The 19,392-nt window shown below is 51.4% G+C and overlaps 9 protein-coding genes across 9 annotated transcripts; 3 read left to right on the forward strand and 6 right to left on the reverse strand.

The window, feature by feature from the left end:
- Positions 1-1,882: 1,882 nt before the first annotated feature.
- pld2 (putative phospholipase D (PLD)) lies at positions 1,883-5,892 on the reverse strand (the record flags this gene model as incomplete). The annotated part of the gene is made up of 5 exons (XM_040816933.1): positions 1,883-2,542; positions 2,626-5,012; positions 5,063-5,206; positions 5,257-5,602; positions 5,677-5,892. The coding sequence occupies 5 exons, from the start codon at positions 5,890-5,892 to the stop codon at positions 1,883-1,885; spliced, it is 3,753 nt and encodes a 1,250-aa protein (XP_040664980.1).
- A 762-nt stretch (positions 5,893-6,654) lies between these two features.
- ASPVEDRAFT_125606 (uncharacterized protein) lies at positions 6,655-8,824 on the reverse strand (the record flags this gene model as incomplete). The annotated part of the gene is made up of 5 exons (XM_040806286.1): positions 6,655-7,043; positions 7,094-7,547; positions 7,597-7,619; positions 7,673-8,633; positions 8,684-8,824. 5 exons carry the CDS (start codon positions 8,822-8,824, stop codon positions 6,655-6,657), a joined length of 1,968 nt encoding a protein of 655 aa, XP_040664981.1.
- Positions 8,825-9,392: 568 nt separating this feature from the next.
- Positions 9,393-11,587, reverse strand: ASPVEDRAFT_80837 (uncharacterized protein; the record flags this gene model as incomplete). The annotated part of the gene is made up of 2 exons (XM_040816934.1): positions 9,393-11,388; positions 11,436-11,587. The coding sequence occupies 2 exons, from the start codon at positions 11,585-11,587 to the stop codon at positions 9,393-9,395; spliced, it is 2,148 nt and encodes a 715-aa protein (XP_040664982.1).
- An 883-nt stretch (positions 11,588-12,470) lies between these two features.
- On the forward strand, positions 12,471-12,890 carry ASPVEDRAFT_26045 (uncharacterized protein; the record flags this gene model as incomplete). Its single annotated transcript, XM_040809854.1, has 1 exon — positions 12,471-12,890. The coding sequence occupies one exon, from the start codon at positions 12,471-12,473 to the stop codon at positions 12,888-12,890; it is 420 nt and encodes a 139-aa protein (XP_040664983.1).
- Positions 12,891-12,921: 31 nt separating this feature from the next.
- On the reverse strand, positions 12,922-14,415 carry ASPVEDRAFT_38688 (uncharacterized protein; the record flags this gene model as incomplete). The annotated part of the gene is made up of 2 exons (XM_040811756.1): positions 14,228-14,415; positions 12,922-14,163 (listed from the first exon to the last, which is right to left on the reverse strand). Coding segments are annotated over exons 1-2 (1,321 nt in total), but the record flags the coding sequence as incomplete, so codon positions are not given.
- Positions 14,416-14,934: 519 nt separating this feature from the next.
- ASPVEDRAFT_38689 (uncharacterized protein) lies at positions 14,935-15,789 on the reverse strand. Its single transcript, XM_040811757.1, has one exon. The coding sequence runs from the start codon at positions 15,698-15,700 to the stop codon at positions 15,419-15,421; it is 282 nt and encodes a 93-aa protein (XP_040664985.1). The 5' UTR covers positions 15,701-15,789; the 3' UTR covers positions 14,935-15,418.
- A 225-nt stretch (positions 15,790-16,014) lies between these two features.
- On the forward strand, positions 16,015-16,541 carry cyn1 (putative cyanate hydratase; the record flags this gene model as incomplete). Its single annotated transcript, XM_040806052.1, has 2 exons — positions 16,015-16,035; positions 16,080-16,541. 2 exons carry the CDS (start codon positions 16,015-16,017, stop codon positions 16,539-16,541), a joined length of 483 nt encoding a protein of 160 aa, XP_040664986.1.
- A 350-nt stretch (positions 16,542-16,891) lies between these two features.
- On the forward strand, positions 16,892-18,297 carry ASPVEDRAFT_80841 (putative C2H2 finger domain protein; the record flags this gene model as incomplete). The annotated part of the gene is made up of 3 exons (XM_040816935.1): positions 16,892-17,200; positions 17,281-18,002; positions 18,072-18,297. 3 exons carry the CDS (start codon positions 16,892-16,894, stop codon positions 18,295-18,297), a joined length of 1,257 nt encoding a protein of 418 aa, XP_040664987.1.
- A 261-nt stretch (positions 18,298-18,558) lies between these two features.
- On the reverse strand, positions 18,559-18,916 carry ASPVEDRAFT_80842 (uncharacterized protein; the record flags this gene model as incomplete). The annotated part of the gene is made up of 2 exons (XM_040816936.1): positions 18,559-18,604; positions 18,672-18,916. 2 exons carry the CDS (start codon positions 18,914-18,916, stop codon positions 18,559-18,561), a joined length of 291 nt encoding a protein of 96 aa, XP_040664988.1.
- Between the last annotated feature and the right edge of the window lie 476 nt (positions 18,917-19,392).

Genomic DNA, 19,392 nt, shown 5'->3' on the forward strand with positions numbered 1-19,392 from the left:
TAACCATCCGACCCAGCCCCTTCATACAAGACGGACTACTTGGTAGTGGGGTGGTTACAAAGGCAGTGAAGTAGACAGACAGACTCCACAAAGGCTGGAAACTACAGATACAGGAGAGAAATATTCCGGATATATTTTCCATTCATTCCAGCGTGACCTAAGAAACCTATCCTGTTCAAGCAAAGTACTAGGTACTAAAGGTTATAAAAGAAGAAGAAGTAACTAAGACGTTCAAGAAGCAATAGATAAACCCTTTGTAAGAGGAAGAAGATATGGCATGGCATCCCCAAATCCTATCCAGGCCCAACCAGTAAAATAACAAGTAACAAGTAAAGGAAACAACTTGCAAACAGGAAGAATTGCTGTATCCGATCGCAATCACAGTCATCGAGGTAAGGGTAAGGTGTGTGAAGAGAAGGTTTGCTTGAGGTTCAAAAGGCAACCCAAGAGAATCCAGTTCGTAACCTGGATAAAACTCGAGCGAGCCTCATCAGGAACAGGACAGGCCAGTACATATCGGAAGCTAGGAAAGACGAGCAGAGGGAAAGTTGCGGGCCCACTCGGTTTTCATTCGCTCGTAAATGAGAGTGAGGATATATCGTATTGACTTGATATATACTAATGATTACTTGATTTTTTTGGGATGATTTTCTGGCGTTTTTTTCTTTCATGGTTCGCTCGTGGCGATGGTTGTAGGCCACCTCGCGCGTGCCATGGTTTCTGTGATTGGATGGATACTTGGACAACAATGAGGATATATGCGTATGGCGGCGGTACGTCGATGTTTGAGGAGGATATCGGATTGTTGCGTGATACTGGTGGACGTTGAACTTGGCTGAAGGATAGGATTTGGGGAGCGGGAGGCGCGGACTACCGGGGGATCATTTACATGATCACACAGCCGGAGCCGGGAGAAGCTGTATCAGATGAATGTCAGTGTCTTTGCATCTTGGATATTGATATTGATAGATAGAGGGAACGGAGTGGTGAGGAGGGGGTGGAATGCATACCCTTAGTGACTGGAACGGGGGTGTTCTCAATTGGGGACATTTTGTAAAGTTGGTTTGGTTTTTGCATCAAGCAAAAAATTGTAGATCAGTAATAGTAGTGGAGTAGTAAACTCGGATTGTTTGTGATGATGAGCAGGGAAAGGACAGATCTGCCTGGGGACACTAAGGAGATTTATACCCATTTACGCCTGGTGGCAGAGGGTGCACTTGTTATGCGCATACACGTGCTCCTGATACCTGGAAAGGCCCAGAAGACCAGGAAAACCTCGAGCTGAATGACTCGAGGTGCGTGTGGTGAGTGAAGAACAATGACCTGGCGTGGTGAATGGGGTATTCCCCAGGCAGACGCTGAATGGGTGGCCGCTGTGTTCAATGTGAGTGGCGCTGAGTCGGGCTTGATATTGTTCTTAAGGATGGACCAATAGGGCTAAGGCATTTAGAGGGGTTTGAGTAGTAAATACATTCTTGAGGGCTGACATGCTGCATCACAGCCTCGTTCCTGAGACGGAGGATAAAGACTGCATTTCCACGTGTGGAGGCGATACAGCTAAATTGAAACCTTCCTGGAGCCATGGCAGCCACGCGAGACAAAGCCGGCGGAGTATTTCGGTTGACTCGACCCTGGGAGGCTCTGGATGGATTCTGGTGTTGGACTGCAGGATGCAGAATGCAGAGAGTGCATTGGCCAATCAGAACACGCGAACTACAGATTGTTCTCTGGACAACAATATCAACTTGGCGACCAAAGAACCCAACGTCAATTTCCAGAACATCAAAGAACAAAGATCCAAGAAACCCGCCACAAATATTAAAAAGAACAAAGAAACTACCCAAGAAACTAGACTAGATGTCAGACGGACCCTAAGTTGGGTTTAGGTGTACAGCGGTTCTGTCAGATCGTTAAGCGTCAACCCCGATTCAGCCACGTCCTCCTCGCAGAGGAACATCAATGGCATCTCCACCAGCGTCCCCTTCACCTGACTGAGCAGCTCCTTGACTCGCGCCACGCCCTCGGGGCCTGGGAATTTCTCCGAAACCACATGGCCGTACTTGTACGCCGCCGGCGGCCCATCCATCTCCTCGCCAAAGGCCTGCTTATCGGCATTCTTGAAGTAGTACCCGTAGAACTCCTTGTACGTGCTCCAATTGCGTACCGTGTCGTCGGGAACAGAGTGGAAGACCTCTCGGTAGACGCCGGTGTTCGTGTGCGCGCGGGTGTTCCAGAGGCTGAGGAACGTGTCTGCCAAGGGATCCGCGACGATCTGGCTCTCGGGAGACTCGAAGTCGAAGCGGTCGCTTTCGGGCTGCTCATAGTTCTGAGGCGGGAGGAGGCCGAGATGCTTTCGGGAGAGGTGGCGGCGGAGTGACGATGCAAAACGACTGGCTGGCCAGGACTGCCCGTTCATCTTGGATGGAACTGGGGTTGGGTCTTCGATGATGACGGCGATTTCTGAGTCGTGGTCGCCGACCTGTGAGCGGTCGTTGATGTTGGCGGATCCACAGATGACGATGCGGTCGTCGGCGATCATGACCTGTTCGGTTGTTAGATTGTTCAACGATAATGAGAATGGGGGTGGGAAAGTGGGGATGGTTTGTTTGTTTGGAAAACTCTTACCTTGGAGTGTACGTATAGTTCTTCCGTCACGAAGGCGTTGATCTCCGCTTCACTGGGACCGTCCCAAGGGAGGCTACGAATGTCTGGCCCGTTGAGCATGTAGCACGAGCTCACGGTGTCCAGCTGCCCAGATCCGGATTTGAGACCTGCTGCAGGGGCAGCTCCGTACGACTGGTAGGCGGCCGAAGTGTCAAAGGCAGGGCGATGGCCGGGTCCGAATCCTGGAGCGCCTTGAGGGGCGCCTTGGGGAGCGGCATACTTGATGCGGTCATAGTTCCGAAGGTTGTAGAATCGGATGTACTCCATAGGATTGTATCCCTCCTTGGCAATCAGCTCCATGATGCTGTTGCCCCCGCGGTTAATCGAGTTGTACTGGAACTCCATAATCGCGCGGGTTCCGAGGGCGGCCTGGTCTGCCAGATCACCTGCGAAGCAGGGTACAGTGGGGATTACGACGATGACCTTGTACTTCTGGCCTGCGCGGGCGGCACGCAGGATACGTTCAACAATAGCAGCACCGATCTGGTTCTTGACGGGCTTCTGCTTATCACCTGTTGCGGTAATGAAGAACTGATTCTCAATATAGATGAAGTGTTCACTGTGCTTGATGATCTCGATATATGCATCCTGGATCGACTTCTCGGTGGGTGTGCCGTTGCTCCATTTTCCACAACTACGCAGGATCTGGCAGGACATGTTTCCGCGCTGCTGGGGTCGTCCTAGGCTACCCGCGGCGAAGCGGTCCTGGTATTGGTGGATTTGACCAGCCAGCTCACCGCGAAGGGAATCGAAGTTGTCACGGAAGCGCTTGGGTACGAAGCCAGACACGGAACCGGAGCCTGGTTTGCCGCCTGGTCCTCTCTCGCGGTCTCCCCCGTCATAACCCGAAATACCTCGCGATCCTGAATACGAGGAATCCTGCGCAGGCTGCGAAGGAGGAGGCGCGAAGTAGGGCGGCGTTTGGTTCTCGGTCGAGCCCTGAGTTGGTGGTGGTCCCGGGGGAGGGGGTGGGAAGGATTGACCAGTGTAAGGTGACTGGTTAGCAGAGTGTGGGGTGCTCGAGTGTAACTGCTGTTGAGGTTGCTGGTATGAGCTGTGTTGTTGATTCCAGCTTGGCTGGGGGCTCGAAGGTCCTATCTCACTGACACCCTGAGGCGCTGGGGAGTACGAGTGCTGACCGGACTGGTACGCAGGCTGCTGCTGCGACCAGCTTGGCTGCGATGATGGGGCAGTAGGCTGTGGAGTACCAGGATGAGACTGCTGGCCATTATTGTAGGCCTGGTATTGAGGAGTAGTCTGCGTATCGCTTCCATGTTGCTGCTGGGTGTGTTGGTTCTGTCCAGGCTGGTAGGCGGCTTGTTCCTGAGACCAGCCGGGTTGGGTGGATGGAGCCGCAGGCTGGGGAGTACCGGGGTGCGACTGCTGGCTAGATCCCGATTGGCCAGGTTGGTATGGCTGGTATTGAGGTTGCTGTTGGGACCAAGCGGGCTGGTTCGATTGTGCGGTAGCCTGGGTGCTGTGCTGACTTTGGTTGGGCTGGTAAGAGGTCTGCTGCTGAGACCAGCTCGGCTGAGTCGCTTGGGCAGTGGCGGCAGCGGCAGCGCCACCGACCTGCTGCTGCCCGGTTTGGGGTTGACCAGGCTGGTACGTCTGCTGCTGGGACCAGCTAGGCTGAGTAGCTTGGGCGGCAGCTACACCGCCGACCTGCTGCTGAGTGGATTGGGGTTGACCAGGCTGGTAAGGCGCCTGCTGTTGAGCACCTTGCTGCGAGTGAGGCGGTCCAGTAGAGCTCGGGCGACCATAAAGCGCAAGTCTGCCGAATCGAGCATCATTGCGAGACTGGTACTTGCTATCGTACAGGAAGTTCCAGCGCTCGACAAACATGCGACGAATGTCCTCGACAGCCGGGCCATGGAAGCTCACGGCGACATCGGACCAGCCCATGCGCGAAGTCTGGGTTCGATCGAGTTTGTTTTGGTCCGGGTGCGCAACGTCGGTGAAGTCCAGTACGCGGGCGTTGTTGTAGTCCTGGCCGTGGAAGACATTGTCGGCCGGGTTGTCGTGGACGTCGGCAAGGGCGTGCTGGTGGGTGTCCCAGCGCCCGTAGCACATGTCTAGCCCGCCCATGAAAGCGACTCGGCCGTCGATGATACAAAGTTTCTCGTGGTGGGCCCAGTAGAGAATCATGTCCTCGTGGATACCGTAGATGCCCTGGATGGCGTCTGAGGACATCTGGCCGAGCTTCAGGGCGTCCAGGGACAGATTTTGAAGAGAAGATGTGATTTGAGCAGCCAGGCCTTGACGGTCTGGGAGATGGTCGGGGTGGCGAAATACAGCGATGTTGGGGTGAAGGTTCTCTAGGTGGTGTTTTGTGTGGTGTGAAGAAACTAAACTACTCGTCAGTATATATCCGCGACTCCAGGCCTGGTGGACATACGGGTCAACGCCTGAGTGACCTCCTTGTATACAATAATGTTGACCTTCGCGCCTCTTTGCGCAGCAGCATGCAGCAGTCTGTCAAGCCGGTATTGTTCGTTCTTCGACGGGGGTCGTCTAAGGTACAACTCTGGCGATAGCCACCCTACGCTTTGTCAGTAGGCCGTCACAACAAACCTCTTCGCTGCTACTTACAATCCAAAATCCAAATGGACTCTCGGGCCGACTCCAGGGCCTTGGAGACAGCATAGAAATAGGAGCACCCATCGACATACCACTGTACATCGTTGCCCTGACGGTCGGGGGCAAAACTGCCGAATCTGTGCTGCGACTGGGCCTGCGGCTTAGCTCCATACTCTGCATACCCTTGGGGATCGATAGCGGTTCCAATCTTTTGAGCATATTCGCCGCCATAGTCTGCAATGACGCCCTGAAACTTGCCGAGCAGGCCGGACACCTTATCTTGCTTTGGTGGTTTCCCCTGGTTGCCTGAACCTTGGGTCGGCCCCGGGTTGTAACCGGGATTTGGGTGGGTTTGGCTCTGGAATTCTAGTTAATTGTTTTGTTCGCAACCAGCTCTATATTATCGGAAAATGTGCTAAAAGCACTACTCACGCCGTATCCGCTGGGGTTATAGCTCTGCGATGGCGGCTGGTTCTGGTTTCCGGGTGCCGGACCTGACGAGTGGGATCCCTGGTGTGTTTTGTATTTGTTCTTTAGCATGCCAAATGCATCGCCGACGAGGCTCCTCGCGCTGTCTCCAGTCCCGGCACGGTCAGAGTCCTGGCCGTGGTACTGGCCGTAAGCCAGGTGGTCTTGGTTGTGGGACATGGCGATCGGTGTATAGAGATGAAAGAGGGGAGGGAGGGAGGGGGAGAATGAGAATTATGGACGGGGAGAGGCCCTCTTAAGGATGACGATGGAATAAAAGGGAGAGATCGCTTGGAGATGAGGGGAACGTGGAAGGAGATGAGAGTCAGCTCAGCTCGTGGTGTTGATCTCATTCGACGCCCGCTGCCCCGCCATTCGCCCAGCACAGCCCAACTCCTCCGGCCGGACGTCCATGGCATTGTTCCAGACCCGCTAATGCATACGGAATGGGCGGTTACAGGAGCCCTATGACATACAATATTTCTACTGGCTGAGTTGGTTCATTTTGCGGGCATTTCACTGCGTCTGTGGCCCTGTACGTGGCAGCCTGACACCGAACCCAGCCACACTGCTTAAAGGACTAGGCGGCCGTCTTAACTTGACTCGGTAAGCGCATCGTCATGGAGCAGATGCAGCGGGGCAGTTGTGGCTGAGCACCTCCTGACGTTTTACGTGTGGATAGTCAATGTTAATGCATGGCCAGGCAGCGCAATAATACGGCTGAGTTATGCATTGCATTTGGCCGCCAGGATGCACAAAATCTGGAAATTCAGGTGGACATCAACAAAACATTCTATATAACATTCTACCGTCATGAAACAAGCAACTGGATTAGTCATGATTTACCACAAGTCAATAAAGCCGCCTGAGCATCTCCGCCAATGCCAGTCTATATACCTGTGGAGTGAGTGCCACCGTAGACAAATAGGGTCTTAAGATCCCCTACATAGCCATAACAATCAACCGGTTGAGATACGCATCGACGCGACCCACATCATTCAAGTGCGCAACAACACCAACGTATCCATCCGGCCGCACGACGACAAGTGCACCCTTGGCAGGATCAACTCCATATATCTGGTAAGCGTCCTGAAGCTCATACCCGCTATAGAGCGACATTTCCGCCTCCTCCTTCAAGCAGATCGGGATACTCTCCCAAGTTAACTCGCCGGATAAACGTGGGTGTAGTATGATTTGCTCAATCAGAGTCGCAGGGAAACGCTGCGAGAGTGCGATAACTGCTTTCAATGTGGTTGAAGAAACGCCCTGAGGCTCTAGTAGGTCGTGAGAGACAAGCGAGAGGATCCGGAATCGACCCGTTGATTTTAGTTCTGTATATCATGGTGAGTAGTGAAAACAAGAGGATGCGGAGTGAACCAACCATCCTGGATATCCCGATGACTACCATCCGCAAAGCGCTTCACCTTAACGTTAAGCAACCGTCTTCCAGGTCGCAATATTCCAGATAGAAAGTCTTCTCCATGGACAGGAGGTTCTCCGTTGGTAGACGGGACCCTCTCGACGACAAGGCTTTCGGCATATTCTACGCCACAGCCGCTGGTGAATCCGTTCCCAGTATTAAAAATGTTGACGAATTCTTCATGAGATAGCCCCGACTTTGAGCCTGCTGTACCTAGCTGATCCGAGAAGCCGCTAGAGAATGTCCTATCAAAGTCGATCAATTGTTGTGCGTTGGCGTGCCGTTCCGCGTGATATGTGTCAAGCAACCTTGGACTTTTATCTGATAATGCGGGAGTTAAGCCATTGATGTGGTAGGCGAGCTTCCAGGCGAGGTTGTATGAGTCCATCATTGAGACGTTCATTCCTTGACCAGCCTAAATAATTATTAGTGTCCATGGCCATCATGGTTGATGTTCTGTTTACCTTTGGGCTGTGTGTATGGCAGGCTTATTTCTCTGTCAGTCAAAGTTCCTACTGTTTCGATCAAGGCGAGACGTACCGTCACCCACAATAAACACACGACCGACTCCGGTGGAATCCTTTACAATAAACTCAGGGCACACTCGTTGACCAATCTGGTATGCAGCCCACCAGTCAACAGCATCCTCTCTTTTCGGCTGAATATAATATGGCTGGAATGCGTCTTGGACCTGCTTAAGAATCGCCTCCAAAGTGACTTTGCTGCGCTTCATCTTCGCATCTTTTTTGAGGTCCGCGTCGATGTCTGTATTTTCCGAGTCTTCTAAGCCCGGAACCTGCACATAGAGACGAGTGATGTATTCTCCGGTACAAATACGCTCGCGGGGAATGATCATGACGGAGCCGGCGGGAGAGTGAATAGCACAACGTCTGCGGATATCAGGGAAATTGGTGTCAACTACCAGGTCCATGACGCCCCAGATGTGGTCGAGCGATTTCCCTTCCAATTTCAGTCCGACGGATTGCCGAACAATGGAGTGTGCGCCATCGGCGCCTACCAAATGTTTTGTGCGGATGCCTCGCGTCACGCCATCCGTTTCAACAGTTGCCAGCACCGGAAATTCGGGGTCGCTGCGCTCATCGATCTCTAAAGAGACAAGCCTCGTACTTCTGACAACCCCTCTTTGGGAGTAGCGGAGAAGATCGGTTTCCATAATCCGTTCCACTCTACCCTGGTGGATGGTTGCCTCGTAAGGAAAGCGAGCTGGTGGGATGACTTCGGGCACAACAGATCGTCGCTCAATCACTTTCTTGGGATCATCAGAGGCGTTCCAAAAGGCGAACTCCCACATCTGGCACGCTTCATTTTCAATCTCGTCAGAGATGCCTAGCGTTTTGAATACCTCCAATGTCCGAGGTTGGATGCCGTCTGCCTGGCCCGATTTCAGGGTGCTGGGCTTGGAATCAACGCAGAGCAATGACTTGTCGGTCAATCCGTATCGAGCAAGAAGGAGTTGGAGCATAAGACCCGCAGGTCCCGCCTGCTGTGGTTAGCATGGTTACAAGGCATATAGTATCCCTCGAGCCTTACCCCGATGATTACCACTTCATACCGCTCGCGGCCATCCTCCGGGGGGTTAAATGCCGGTGCCAGACGAGGTATGACGGGCGCTAATGATGGTACGACCCTAAGGTCACGCCATGAAGATCCTTTTTCAGTGAAGACAGGCATCGTCGTAACGTCGATTGAATGCAGAAGCTAAGATGCGAAATGAGGAGTGGCGGAACTTTATAGGGTCCTATTTCCCACCACGAGACGTAGCTTCGTGATTCGCGGATGTCCAAGTCTGGAGAAACCCCGCAAAATACTCTTAGCGGACATGGGGAATAATTTGGTGAGAGTGAAGACCCGCCTGCTGTTGAACAAAATAATGGACCATGCGGGGTGTATCCCGGGGACGCCAACTTGCTAGCCATGCCCAGGCGTCAGCCTTGGTATCGCAACTTTGGGGGTCAATTATATTTCACATGATCGAGTTACATCCTCCAGTGCATGATGACTGTTGGAATATTCTGCAGTTCTTTGTAAAGAATCAGATATCGTGGATTGTGGTTGCCCAATGCCTTCTCCACACCCCGCCAGTCACCCCGCTGCCTCGTGTGGGGTGGATCGCGTAAAGCAGAACGCTTTACCGGGGGGTGGTTGTGCGCAGCTGTAACAAAATTTTCCAAGTACGTCCCAGCTTATATGAAGTTTAATGTCGTCGAATTTGAATCGCTTTCCCATAGGGATTCAAGACCTATGGATCTGATCCTTCTATCGCTGCGCACAGCACAGATGAAAACGAAGACGAGATAGCCCAGCGCCCGACCCGATTCAGCAGGTCAATAAGTCGATGCAAGTGATTGACGTCTGCGAATGTGGAGTCACCAAATGCTTGACCTTGTGCTTCATGGAGGGCCGTGTCACTGCCCAGTAGTTGGATTTCTGGCGCATCGAAAGCCTTCAAGTTGACGGTTTGCTGGCCTCCAATGCGAGTAAAGCAGAGCCAGGAAAGGGCGGCATGGAAGAGGCTACGTGGTACGTGGATTGCTGGCTCCGATGAAACTCGCATCCTCTCTAAGTAGCGCTGAACGAGCAATGCGTGGACTAAGCATTTACTCGCATCTAGTGAGTTTGCCCAAGGACGAACCAAAGAATGTGCTGTAGTAGTAGCAGGCAGGCCGTCACGACCGCTAGCTCGTTCCAGTAGGTCCATGTCGGCATAAATGGTCATGTACACTGAGTGCCATAGAACAGGTAAACTAAATGGGTCCTCGTCTTCGTCCTCGACAAAGTGGACGCTGTGCCTCCTCCACCAGCGCATCAGCAGGTTTGATAATCGTTTCGACTCGTGCTCATTGAAGGAATTTGAACGCCGGGCTTCGATCACAAACGCATGGATACTCTCTAGAACCGCATAGGCCCCAAATTTAGAATCCCCTCCGGCATCCTGTAAAGGGTCGTCGAAAAGCCCTGGAGAAGGCGAGGGGTCCGATGACTGTTTGTACTGCTGCGCCCAGCTAGATGCGGTCGGTGCCATGAATAGGGCATCAGATGCGAGATATGGATACTGTGAGAGCCGGTGTTTGCGAATAGGCTCGTGGTGTAACAAGCTGGCAAGTTCCGCGTCGTGTATGTTTAGCGCAATCTCTACCCGTCTTCTCTGTTCATGATCGATCCATCGACTCCATTGTTCGTCCACATTGATGCCGCTCCAGGTCACGTCATCTGGACTGATCGGGCTGGGCAGTGCATTCTTATTAGATTCGCGGGCCCATGCCATAACCGTACCGTGTAAGACATCTGCTAACACGAGGTCCTTAGGACGGCTAGATAGTACGGCGTATGTTTGGCCGAGTATGCCCGCCTGGACCATATAAAGCGCGTCAGAACAGCTGTTTGCCAATATAGATTCCCAAGAGGCCAGGATAGCTTTGTTAAGCCTCTCAAATAGCTGCAAGCCCTGTGCAATAGCGTACGAAGACCCGACGAAAAGGCTTCCAACAGAACAAATTGATATAAACAGTAGGGAATTTTCGAGAGTTGGTTTAAATGATGGGGCATGAACAACGGAGAACAGTGGGTGAAATCGGCTGAAGTAGAGTTTCGCAAACAGGTTTAGCTGTTCTGACGACGGTAAGGCTCCGTCATGCATTCGCGGTTGGAGTCTCTGAGACAAGTCGGCCCGGTATGATTCATCTGCGACAATGTTGCCCTGGCCAAACAGCCCACAACAATTTTTAGAAGCCGGACCATCCGGGCCTCCATTTCTAAAACCAGATAAACGAGTAAACCACTTTTCCTTGACGCTATCTGCCGGCGAACTGCGAACCCCCGCCGGGATAGCTCTAGGAAACGTAGGTGTTGATGTAGAGAGAGTCCCCGGGTCAGCAAAATTTGATGCTGATGGCATAGGTGGAATTTGAGCCCACTCAGATATTGCCGAAGAAAGCGAAAAGTCCAACGCATTCAAATCAAGGTTTGCCCCCAGGAACCAGGAACTTGAATCAGCCTGGAGGATGGGGTCGTGCAGGTCCATCCCATCAACTGGCTGTAAATTAGAATCCTGACTCCCCTGTATGTCTCGCACCTGGGGGGGCGGTGCTGTTACGAAGGAAGAGCGACGGAGCCCCGGTACTGGGTTAGGAAGTTCTGGAGATAATGGCGTGAGAACTGTTGTCTCGCCTTCGGCGTGGCCTTGAGACGGAGGCGAGTCATTTTGGTGGCTCTTTTCATGGCGCCGAAGTACATCGCTGGACAATGAGCGAGAGACTAATAAACGATTGCAATGAGTGCTCACCTTCGGGAGTAGAGCCTCCCACATACAGAGCATTCATAGGGCCTCTCCTTGGTGTGGCTGCGGAGATGGCGCGTCAAATGCTCTGCTTTCGAGAATGTCTTCTTGCAAGTATGGCAAGTCCGCGTCTGAACAGATTTCATGTCGCGTGGCATTGACGTGATCAGGCTTTCGAAGATGTTGCTGGAGTATTGTAGCTTGTTGTCGCTCTTTGGAATGTGGAGAGACACCCCACATTCTGCACGTGATTCTCCCGGGACATAGGACCTTCCCAATTGGGAATTCCACACATAAGCCAGGCCTTTGAGGGTTAACGGATATGACTTCCAAGGCTAACCTGTGCATATACAATCTGTCAAAGTATCTATCCCAGAATCAAGACGGTCGCTTTGCATGCGGATTGGTAGAAACGCTTCATATTTGGTCTGATTGCCAACTATATATTTTTGGGCTACCAAATCCCTGGGCAAAATATACTCTCTTTCAAATCTAGATGTCATAAAGAACAATAAGCTACTTTGAAAAAGACGCTTAGCTAAGAGTACGATCCCCAGTCACCGCAATTATGCAGAAGGCGAGGCGATGAAATTGTACGCAGGGCTTTTGGCAGCAAACGGTTGCTCTTCGAAATTTCAAACGTTGGAGGATCGCAGGGTCATAAGACTGTTGGCTCAGTGAGGGGTTGAATATTCTAGAAAAAGCAGAAAGACCCCTAAGTCTTTTCCCATGCATGCTCAGTTGTAATTCTAGATTGGGAGCAGAATGAAATGGGTTTATCTCCTGTGTTTAAGTATTCTGGCTGAGAGCCGAATAGTGGCGTCCACTCTATGATATGGGTCATTCTGGATGTAAATTACAGGTTTAAAGTAAGCAGCCATATTCTACTTAGTAGTAAACGGATTGTATCTGTTGTCACTATTATCAGCCACGTGATTTGTGTCTGCTGCCTGAACACTTGGGCTATCTCGCTGTCTCTGCATCTCACATCCTCACATCCTCCACTCATACGCATTCAGCTTGCCCAAACCTACGTTACAAATGGCTTCCGAGCTGGCAAACTCCGCGTGGAAGGTGATTCCAATGTTCGAATCGCGATCGATACCCCGCACAATCGAATTCTACACTCAAAAGCTCGGATTTGAACTTGGCAGCGTAAAGCCTGAGGATGGGTCTTCTGAGCTGTTCTTCTGTTCCTTAGCCATCGGCAAGAAAGCGGATGCGAATTTCTACTTCTTCAAGTCAGATGAAGAATTCAAAGCATCCCAGGCGATGATCGCTTTGGGCACGTCTGAATTAGATGAATATTACGAGGTCCTTAAGGTACTGCCTGAGGTGGAAATCACTGAGGAGATTGAGGATAAGCCTTGGGGTTATCGACAGTTTACAATAAGAGATACCGATGGCAATCATTTGTCGTTTTTCAAATTCTTGGAAGGGGGAAACCCGGGAAATGAGTGAAGAACTATGCGGGAATCAGGCAAGCTGTTCGCTGATTCAACGTATCTGGAACTAAAGGAAACTCTAGTATTATTCATGCATAACCTACAATAATTATACACTTCAACGTTCTAACAGCCATGGCAATATCTCACTTTACTTTGCAAAGTGGGCCATACACTGTCCCACCCTTCACCTCTTCCCAGCCCTCACTCCCAACGCATCGCCAACACCAGAACACTCCCTCCGGATCATACTTGTCTTTAACGGAGCTGAGCCAGTTATACTTGCCCCCAAACCAATCTTCCTTCCACTCCGGGTTTTCGCCATCAGCTTCATTGAGATAGGCTCCCATACCTGGCGTCAGCGCCTTCATGGCACCCTGCTTCTGGAATGTAACCCCATCGTTGATCTGCTGGATTTCGCGGAAGTCCGCATTATCCGGCCAAATATCAATGTACCTCGCAAGGCCATACGTTTTTCGCCATGCTGGATTAACAGAGGTATGCGGCGCCGATTCGAGCACTTTCCCACCACCAATCAAACCAAAATCGAACATTGATGCCGAGGGCAGTGCCCCTGTGCTGTTTGTGCTGTTCTGAGAGAACATTATATGAAGCATATCCAGAAGACCTTCCTGTTGATCATGCAATGACTTCTTATCGAAAAAGCGGGACGCCATCATAAGTCCCGGCCCGGCAGAATCCTGCTTACTCCCAACGCCTGACGTGTACTCCCCGAACGTGGGAACGAACTGGAAGCTCGATTTGACGAACAGCGAGGTGCCATTCAATGGAAGTAGCACGTCCTCCACAACCCGTTTGTGCATAATCTGCCTAGCATGTTGAACAGCAGCAGATGTATTGCTTTCGAGCAGGTTAACGAAAACATGCTCATAAACTCGCTGCTCGCCCGCTTGTATCAACTTGGCATACCCCGCAAACCCAGCATCCAAGAGGGTAGGAAATCGCGCCAAGAGCTCCGCAGTCACATTCAAGAGAGCATTCTTGCCATTATTACCTGTATCCAGCGGAACAATTTCCGCCTGGTGCACGAGAACCGGACGCGTCTTGTGTGCTTTGATTGTCGCAGATACGACAACACCGAATGTCCCTCCCCCTCCACCGCGCAAAGCAGTGAATAGGTCCGCATTTTGACACGCATTGGCTGTGACGATTTCGCCGGATGCAAGCACAACTTGGTATTCGAGGACTTGGTCTGTTGCCAGACCGAAGGTATGGCTTGCAGGTCCGTGACCACCACCTTGGATATATCCTCCTATCGAACCGACGGTCTGAAATAGCGTTAGCAAAATTGTTGATGCTGAAGAGGTGTGCTAAAGGTGTAGGAAGACGCACGCGATCATCTCCGCCAACGACAATACGACCATGCTCAGCCGCAAATGCGTACACATCTTTCCAAATATATCCGCCGCCAATGGTAATTGCACTTTCAGTCCAGTTTGACTGGCAAGAGCCGTCGGACGAAGTGTAGCGGTCCTGGTAATGGAGGCCATTTCGGATGTTTCTAATCCAAATCATCAGACTGCCATATCCTTGCGATCTACACGATATTGGTATAGTTAGCGCGTGCTTTAGGGACAACCTAGACATCCTCGACTAACCTCCTCGAAGCATCATGCCCGGTATTCTTAATCACAAGCCGCACGTTATTATCCCTCGCGAACCTAATTCCAGCAGCGACGTCCTCTGCTCTGGTCGCATTGATCGTATACACCGGCGAGTTGCCCAGGTCACATACACCATAGGAAGGAACCGTGGCGTTAATTGGCGGGCAAGTATCAACCAGCGGATATGTATATCCAGTTGGATATTTTTCCTGGAATAAAGCATCGTTCCATTCGCTGCTAATGTCCTGACAGAGGTCTTTATCTTGGCTCGGACCGGGGTAGCATGGCTTTGCAATTGGGGTGTTTAAAATGAGTTGGCCATGTACGGTGGAGTTGAGTTTGCTCCATCTTGATAATGATGGCCAGCAGGTATCGGTTGGTGTCTGTTTTAATTATTATTAGATTTGGGGGTGTAGCATTGGGTGAGGCTTTAGCGTACGCATTTGCATGTAGCCAAAGCGGATTGCGCCCCGGCAAAGAGCAGGAGAAATCCCGAAATAAACATTGTCACTGAATTGATAGATGGTAATACCAAGTGAGAGGCTGACGAAATTTTTTCCGTTTATAAGGTTCTCCCCCGGGCTTGTACCTCAGCCACGATCCTGATCCTTATTAGTTTTCAGGCTGTCATCTATACAAAAGCCTTGGCATGTTGAGTAACTACATCGGGTAGTTGTATGATGATCCCGGCGGCCTCGGGACCCGAACGCACAACAATGCCCCTGGGTAAAGCTGTGAATAGCGAGGAGTAGCTGCCATGGTGCAGTCAAAGTGTGTTAGCCTGCGAAAACATCATGCCTGAGTGGCAGCACATGGTAAGGAGCCTTGAGGCTTTTTGGCGAAACAGAACGACAGGGTACGGGCATAAGATTTGCAGCCGCGCCCGTGATGAGTTCTAATTCGCTGTTTTGGCCGTGCATCAAATTGGCTCGGATCTCACATGGTAAGGGTCGTATTGTGGATCGTTGGATGGATTTATAGATAGATTTGGCTCATTTAGTGCACTTCTGGGTCGTTTCAAAATGTATAGCCAAATGCCATCCAAGCAAGCCGAGAAGCTTCCTAGAAGGATGGTGGCCCACATAGGTCGATAAGTGAGCTGTTGTCTTGGAGTATCTGTATTCCCGGGTGTTCCGGCTGTTGGGCGGAGTTCAATCAAGTTTAGAGCTGAGAGGATGCCATGGTTGGTCTGACATGACATTTCGGCAGGACTGAATACGGTACAATGATCGACAGGCAATCCCAAGGCTTAAATCATAGTCAAAATGATCATGCTGTCTTTCTTTTGATACTCTTTTGTTTTCCAGACTTGACAACATAATTACTTAACTAGCCATCATTCGATCAATCGATTAATCATGGAATGCTCAACCCCTCACCGACAGATAGCTACCCCGCACTGCCAGTTGGAGAACTGATAACGTCACGGTTATAAAGGCCCAATGCCCCTCTACAAATATTCCACCAACCCTGATCCTTGCTCAACCTTCCAGTACCTTGCAGTATTCCAACACGATGTCTCTCGCAACTCTTGATGTACGCCGCCTCACCCAAACTCAACTACTAGACTAACAATGTAGACAACTCAACACCCCAACCTCCCCGCCTCCGCCGCAACGCTATTCAGCGCAAAGGCGCAGAAACAGCTCTCCTTCGAACAAATCGCCCAGCACATCGGGCGCAATGAAGTCGCCGCCGCTGCGATCTTCTACGGACAGGCAAAGGCTTCACCGGAAGATATCCAGAAACTGTCTTCCCTCCTCGACATCCCCCATGAGACCCTGAGCGCCCAGCTCGAGGGCTTCCCTGACCGTGGCCGCACTGTCGAAATGCCGCCCAAGGAGCCGCTGATCTATCGCCTTTACGAGATCGTGCAGAACTATGGGTATGCATATAAGGCGGTGCTGAATGAGAAGTTTGGGGATGGGATTATGAGTGCGATTTCGTTTTCCACCAAGGTTGAGAAGGAGACGGATGAGCAGGGGAACAACTGGGCTGTTATTACGCTGAGGGGGAAGTGGCTGCCATTCTCCAGGTTTTAGATGTCTCGACCTTTGACAGAGTCGGCAAGTTGTTGGGTGGCTATTTCAAAAGCTATTGAATGTTGTCTGATAGGTTGCTCGGAATGTGTTATGATAACTGATTCAATGAATGGATTTGTTGCTTGCATAGTGTCATCGGAGAGTTATGAGTCTGGACCTCTTCACTTCACTGAAGTTCCATGCCATTCGTTTGCTTCCCATCTTGCCCTCCGCATCGGACCTGAGCAAGACACTCACCCCTCCCAATCTCGCATCTCTTTCCCAAAATCTCTTCCCATCCGAATCCTCGCCTCTTCCATCTCACTATCGTCAATCCCATCCCGAGTCCCCATCCACGAGCCCGAGTCACCATGTCGAGCCCTCCAACCCCCAAAACCTCTTTCACTCCCCCCTCATTCGCCAAACTACCCAGCGATGAACCACCCGGCAGAATCCCCTGCACCTTCGCCAGCTGTAAATTCTTCTTTCAAAATACCGCCGCAATGAAGAGACACAAATCAACATCCCCCGACCACGAGTACTGCGAGAAATGCGATCTAGACTGCGAGACCGAAGACCAGCTGCTCATCCACAAGATCAAGAGCAACAAGCACATCGTCTGCCCAGTCTGTGGAATCGAGTTTGGAAGTGAGGGTGGTCGGGATAGACATATCCGCCTGGTGAGTGCCGTGCATTTATTTATCATGTTAAACTGTGTTTTATGATGACTTGGCTTATCTTAACAATGTGCTTATGATAGAACCACCGCACCGCCCAAACCCTCACCTGCCCCGGATGCAACGAGACCTTCCGCAGTGCCGCAGGCATGGTCCGCCACGTCGAGAACGGCGATTGCACGGCCATCAGCCAGAAACGACTCCTGCTCGAACAGTCAAAGAAGCTCATGCGGAAGGAGGCGCTGGAGATAGCAGAGGCGTGTATGGCCGCGTCTATGACCCCGTCTATTGTTGACGTGGACGAGGACGGCGACGGCGGCGGCGTTGCGCTTCCGATGACTATAGGCGAAAGTAACCGCGAAGCGATGGCGAATCAACCCGGTGGAGTGGCTGGTAGCCTTATTGATGAACATTGGCCTGGGCTCCCTGGGACTGAAGAGACGGCGTTAGATGAAATAATGGGTGTGATGGCGCTTAAGGATGCTGCGAAGAAAACTGCTAAGGACAGCGACAAGGAAAATGAGAGGTGGAAAGGAAAGGGCCGCGAGCACTCTGGTGCGTCAGGTGCTGGGTCTGGGTCCGCGGGTGGTTCTGTCTCTGCGTCGAGCGTGGGTGCTACATCCGGATCAATCGGGCCTCCTGATATGGCTCTTGTGCTGCGGAGGATTTACAAGGACTTCGATGCAGCGAATTTCCTTGACGGGTTCACTGGCGAGTATGTCTGTCCGTGCGGGAGGCGTTGCTCGACAAAAAAAGGGTTCGAAAAGCATGTGCTCGCGAAGAGTCAGGGCTCGCGTCGGATGGAGTAAGTTCGTCGTCATGTTTCTTGTCCTTAATGCTAATGTCGAGCCTAAAGATGCCCTGGTTGCCTCAGGTCCTTCAATTCGACCTCCGCGCTTGTCGCCCACTGGGAATCTGCGACCCTGCGCTGTGACATTAAGGACGGCAACTCGTATGGCCAGATCATGGATGAGGTTAGTGGCGGCCTGGTCCAGATTGCGGGATTCAACGACGATGGAACTGTCAAGTACGAGGCGGGCAAGCTGGAACTGCAAAAGAAGATCACCGTTGGCGTTGACTTGGAGAAGTTCGGCTGGTGAGGGAGCTTACATGGGCGAGGAACAACCATTTATCGATACCTGCACTGCATACGATACGGGGGCTGGCTGGGAAAGTCATGCAATCATTCTGTATTTCAGATGAGGCTATCTAGCAATACGAACGCAGGGTATAACATAAAAAGCGACGACCAACCCAGTCATTTCCATCGTATCAACTGGGCACCGGTACCGCCGAATACCGACACAGCAGCACCCTCAGGCTATATTCTTATCGACTGGGACAAACGTATTCCGGTATATCTAGCAGCAAATCTCACAGCACTCGAAGCAGGCAAGACCCGCGCAGCTAACCAAGTATTAGCCTCCCCACTAATATACAACAAAACAAAGAAAGAAAATATGGCAAAACTCACATCCCGCAGCAGAATCCACCACCGCCACCACCGCGTAGGTGCAAATCATTCCCCGTGCCCATCTGCTCCTGGCGCGCAGGCTGTTCGGAAACAACACCGTTCGCATTGTTGCTGGTGTTCATAGATGGCCCGTTGGGACTCCCCGGTTGCACCATGGTGAGTGTGTTTGGGTCGAAGGTTGGGTTTGAGTTGGCTTGTTCGTCCTTGGAGGATTTGAAGAGGGAGAGGGGGTTGAAGGAGACCATTTTGATGGTTATATTATTTGTTGTATTAAGTATTTTGTGAGGTGGAGGAGAGCAGTGTATAATAGTGTAGAGACGTCACAGGAACAGTCAGGCGGGTGGTGCCCCTTTATATCTTTACGTCCAGGGACAGAATTAGCTAACTAATACTACTCGATAGTAATAGCAGGGCTGTTAATTTGCAGGCCACGCGGTTAGCGGCACGAGACGTCGCTCAGTTTGCATTCTCCAATGGCTTCAGCTCCACCAGTCAGCCCTGTGCCTTAGTCTGTCTAGTGAGTCTGTCTAGCGCTGCCAATCCACAGCCACTGACGAGGTGGAGGGATCTCTTGTCGCAGAGATCGGGGTGACATCACTTTGCGGATATTAATTAATAAACATGCATTCATTAATCATTAATAGACATTCTGTATTTATTTATTATTGCATATTTATTGCATCGCACAGCCCAGAGTACCCTGTATTCCGTAGACTGTTCC

The sequence above is a fragment of the Aspergillus versicolor genome, assembly GCF_001890125.1.
Source record: "Aspergillus versicolor CBS 583.65 unplaced genomic scaffold ASPVEscaffold_2, whole genome shotgun sequence".
NCBI classification, from domain to species: domain Eukaryota; kingdom Fungi; phylum Ascomycota; class Eurotiomycetes; order Eurotiales; family Aspergillaceae; genus Aspergillus; species Aspergillus versicolor.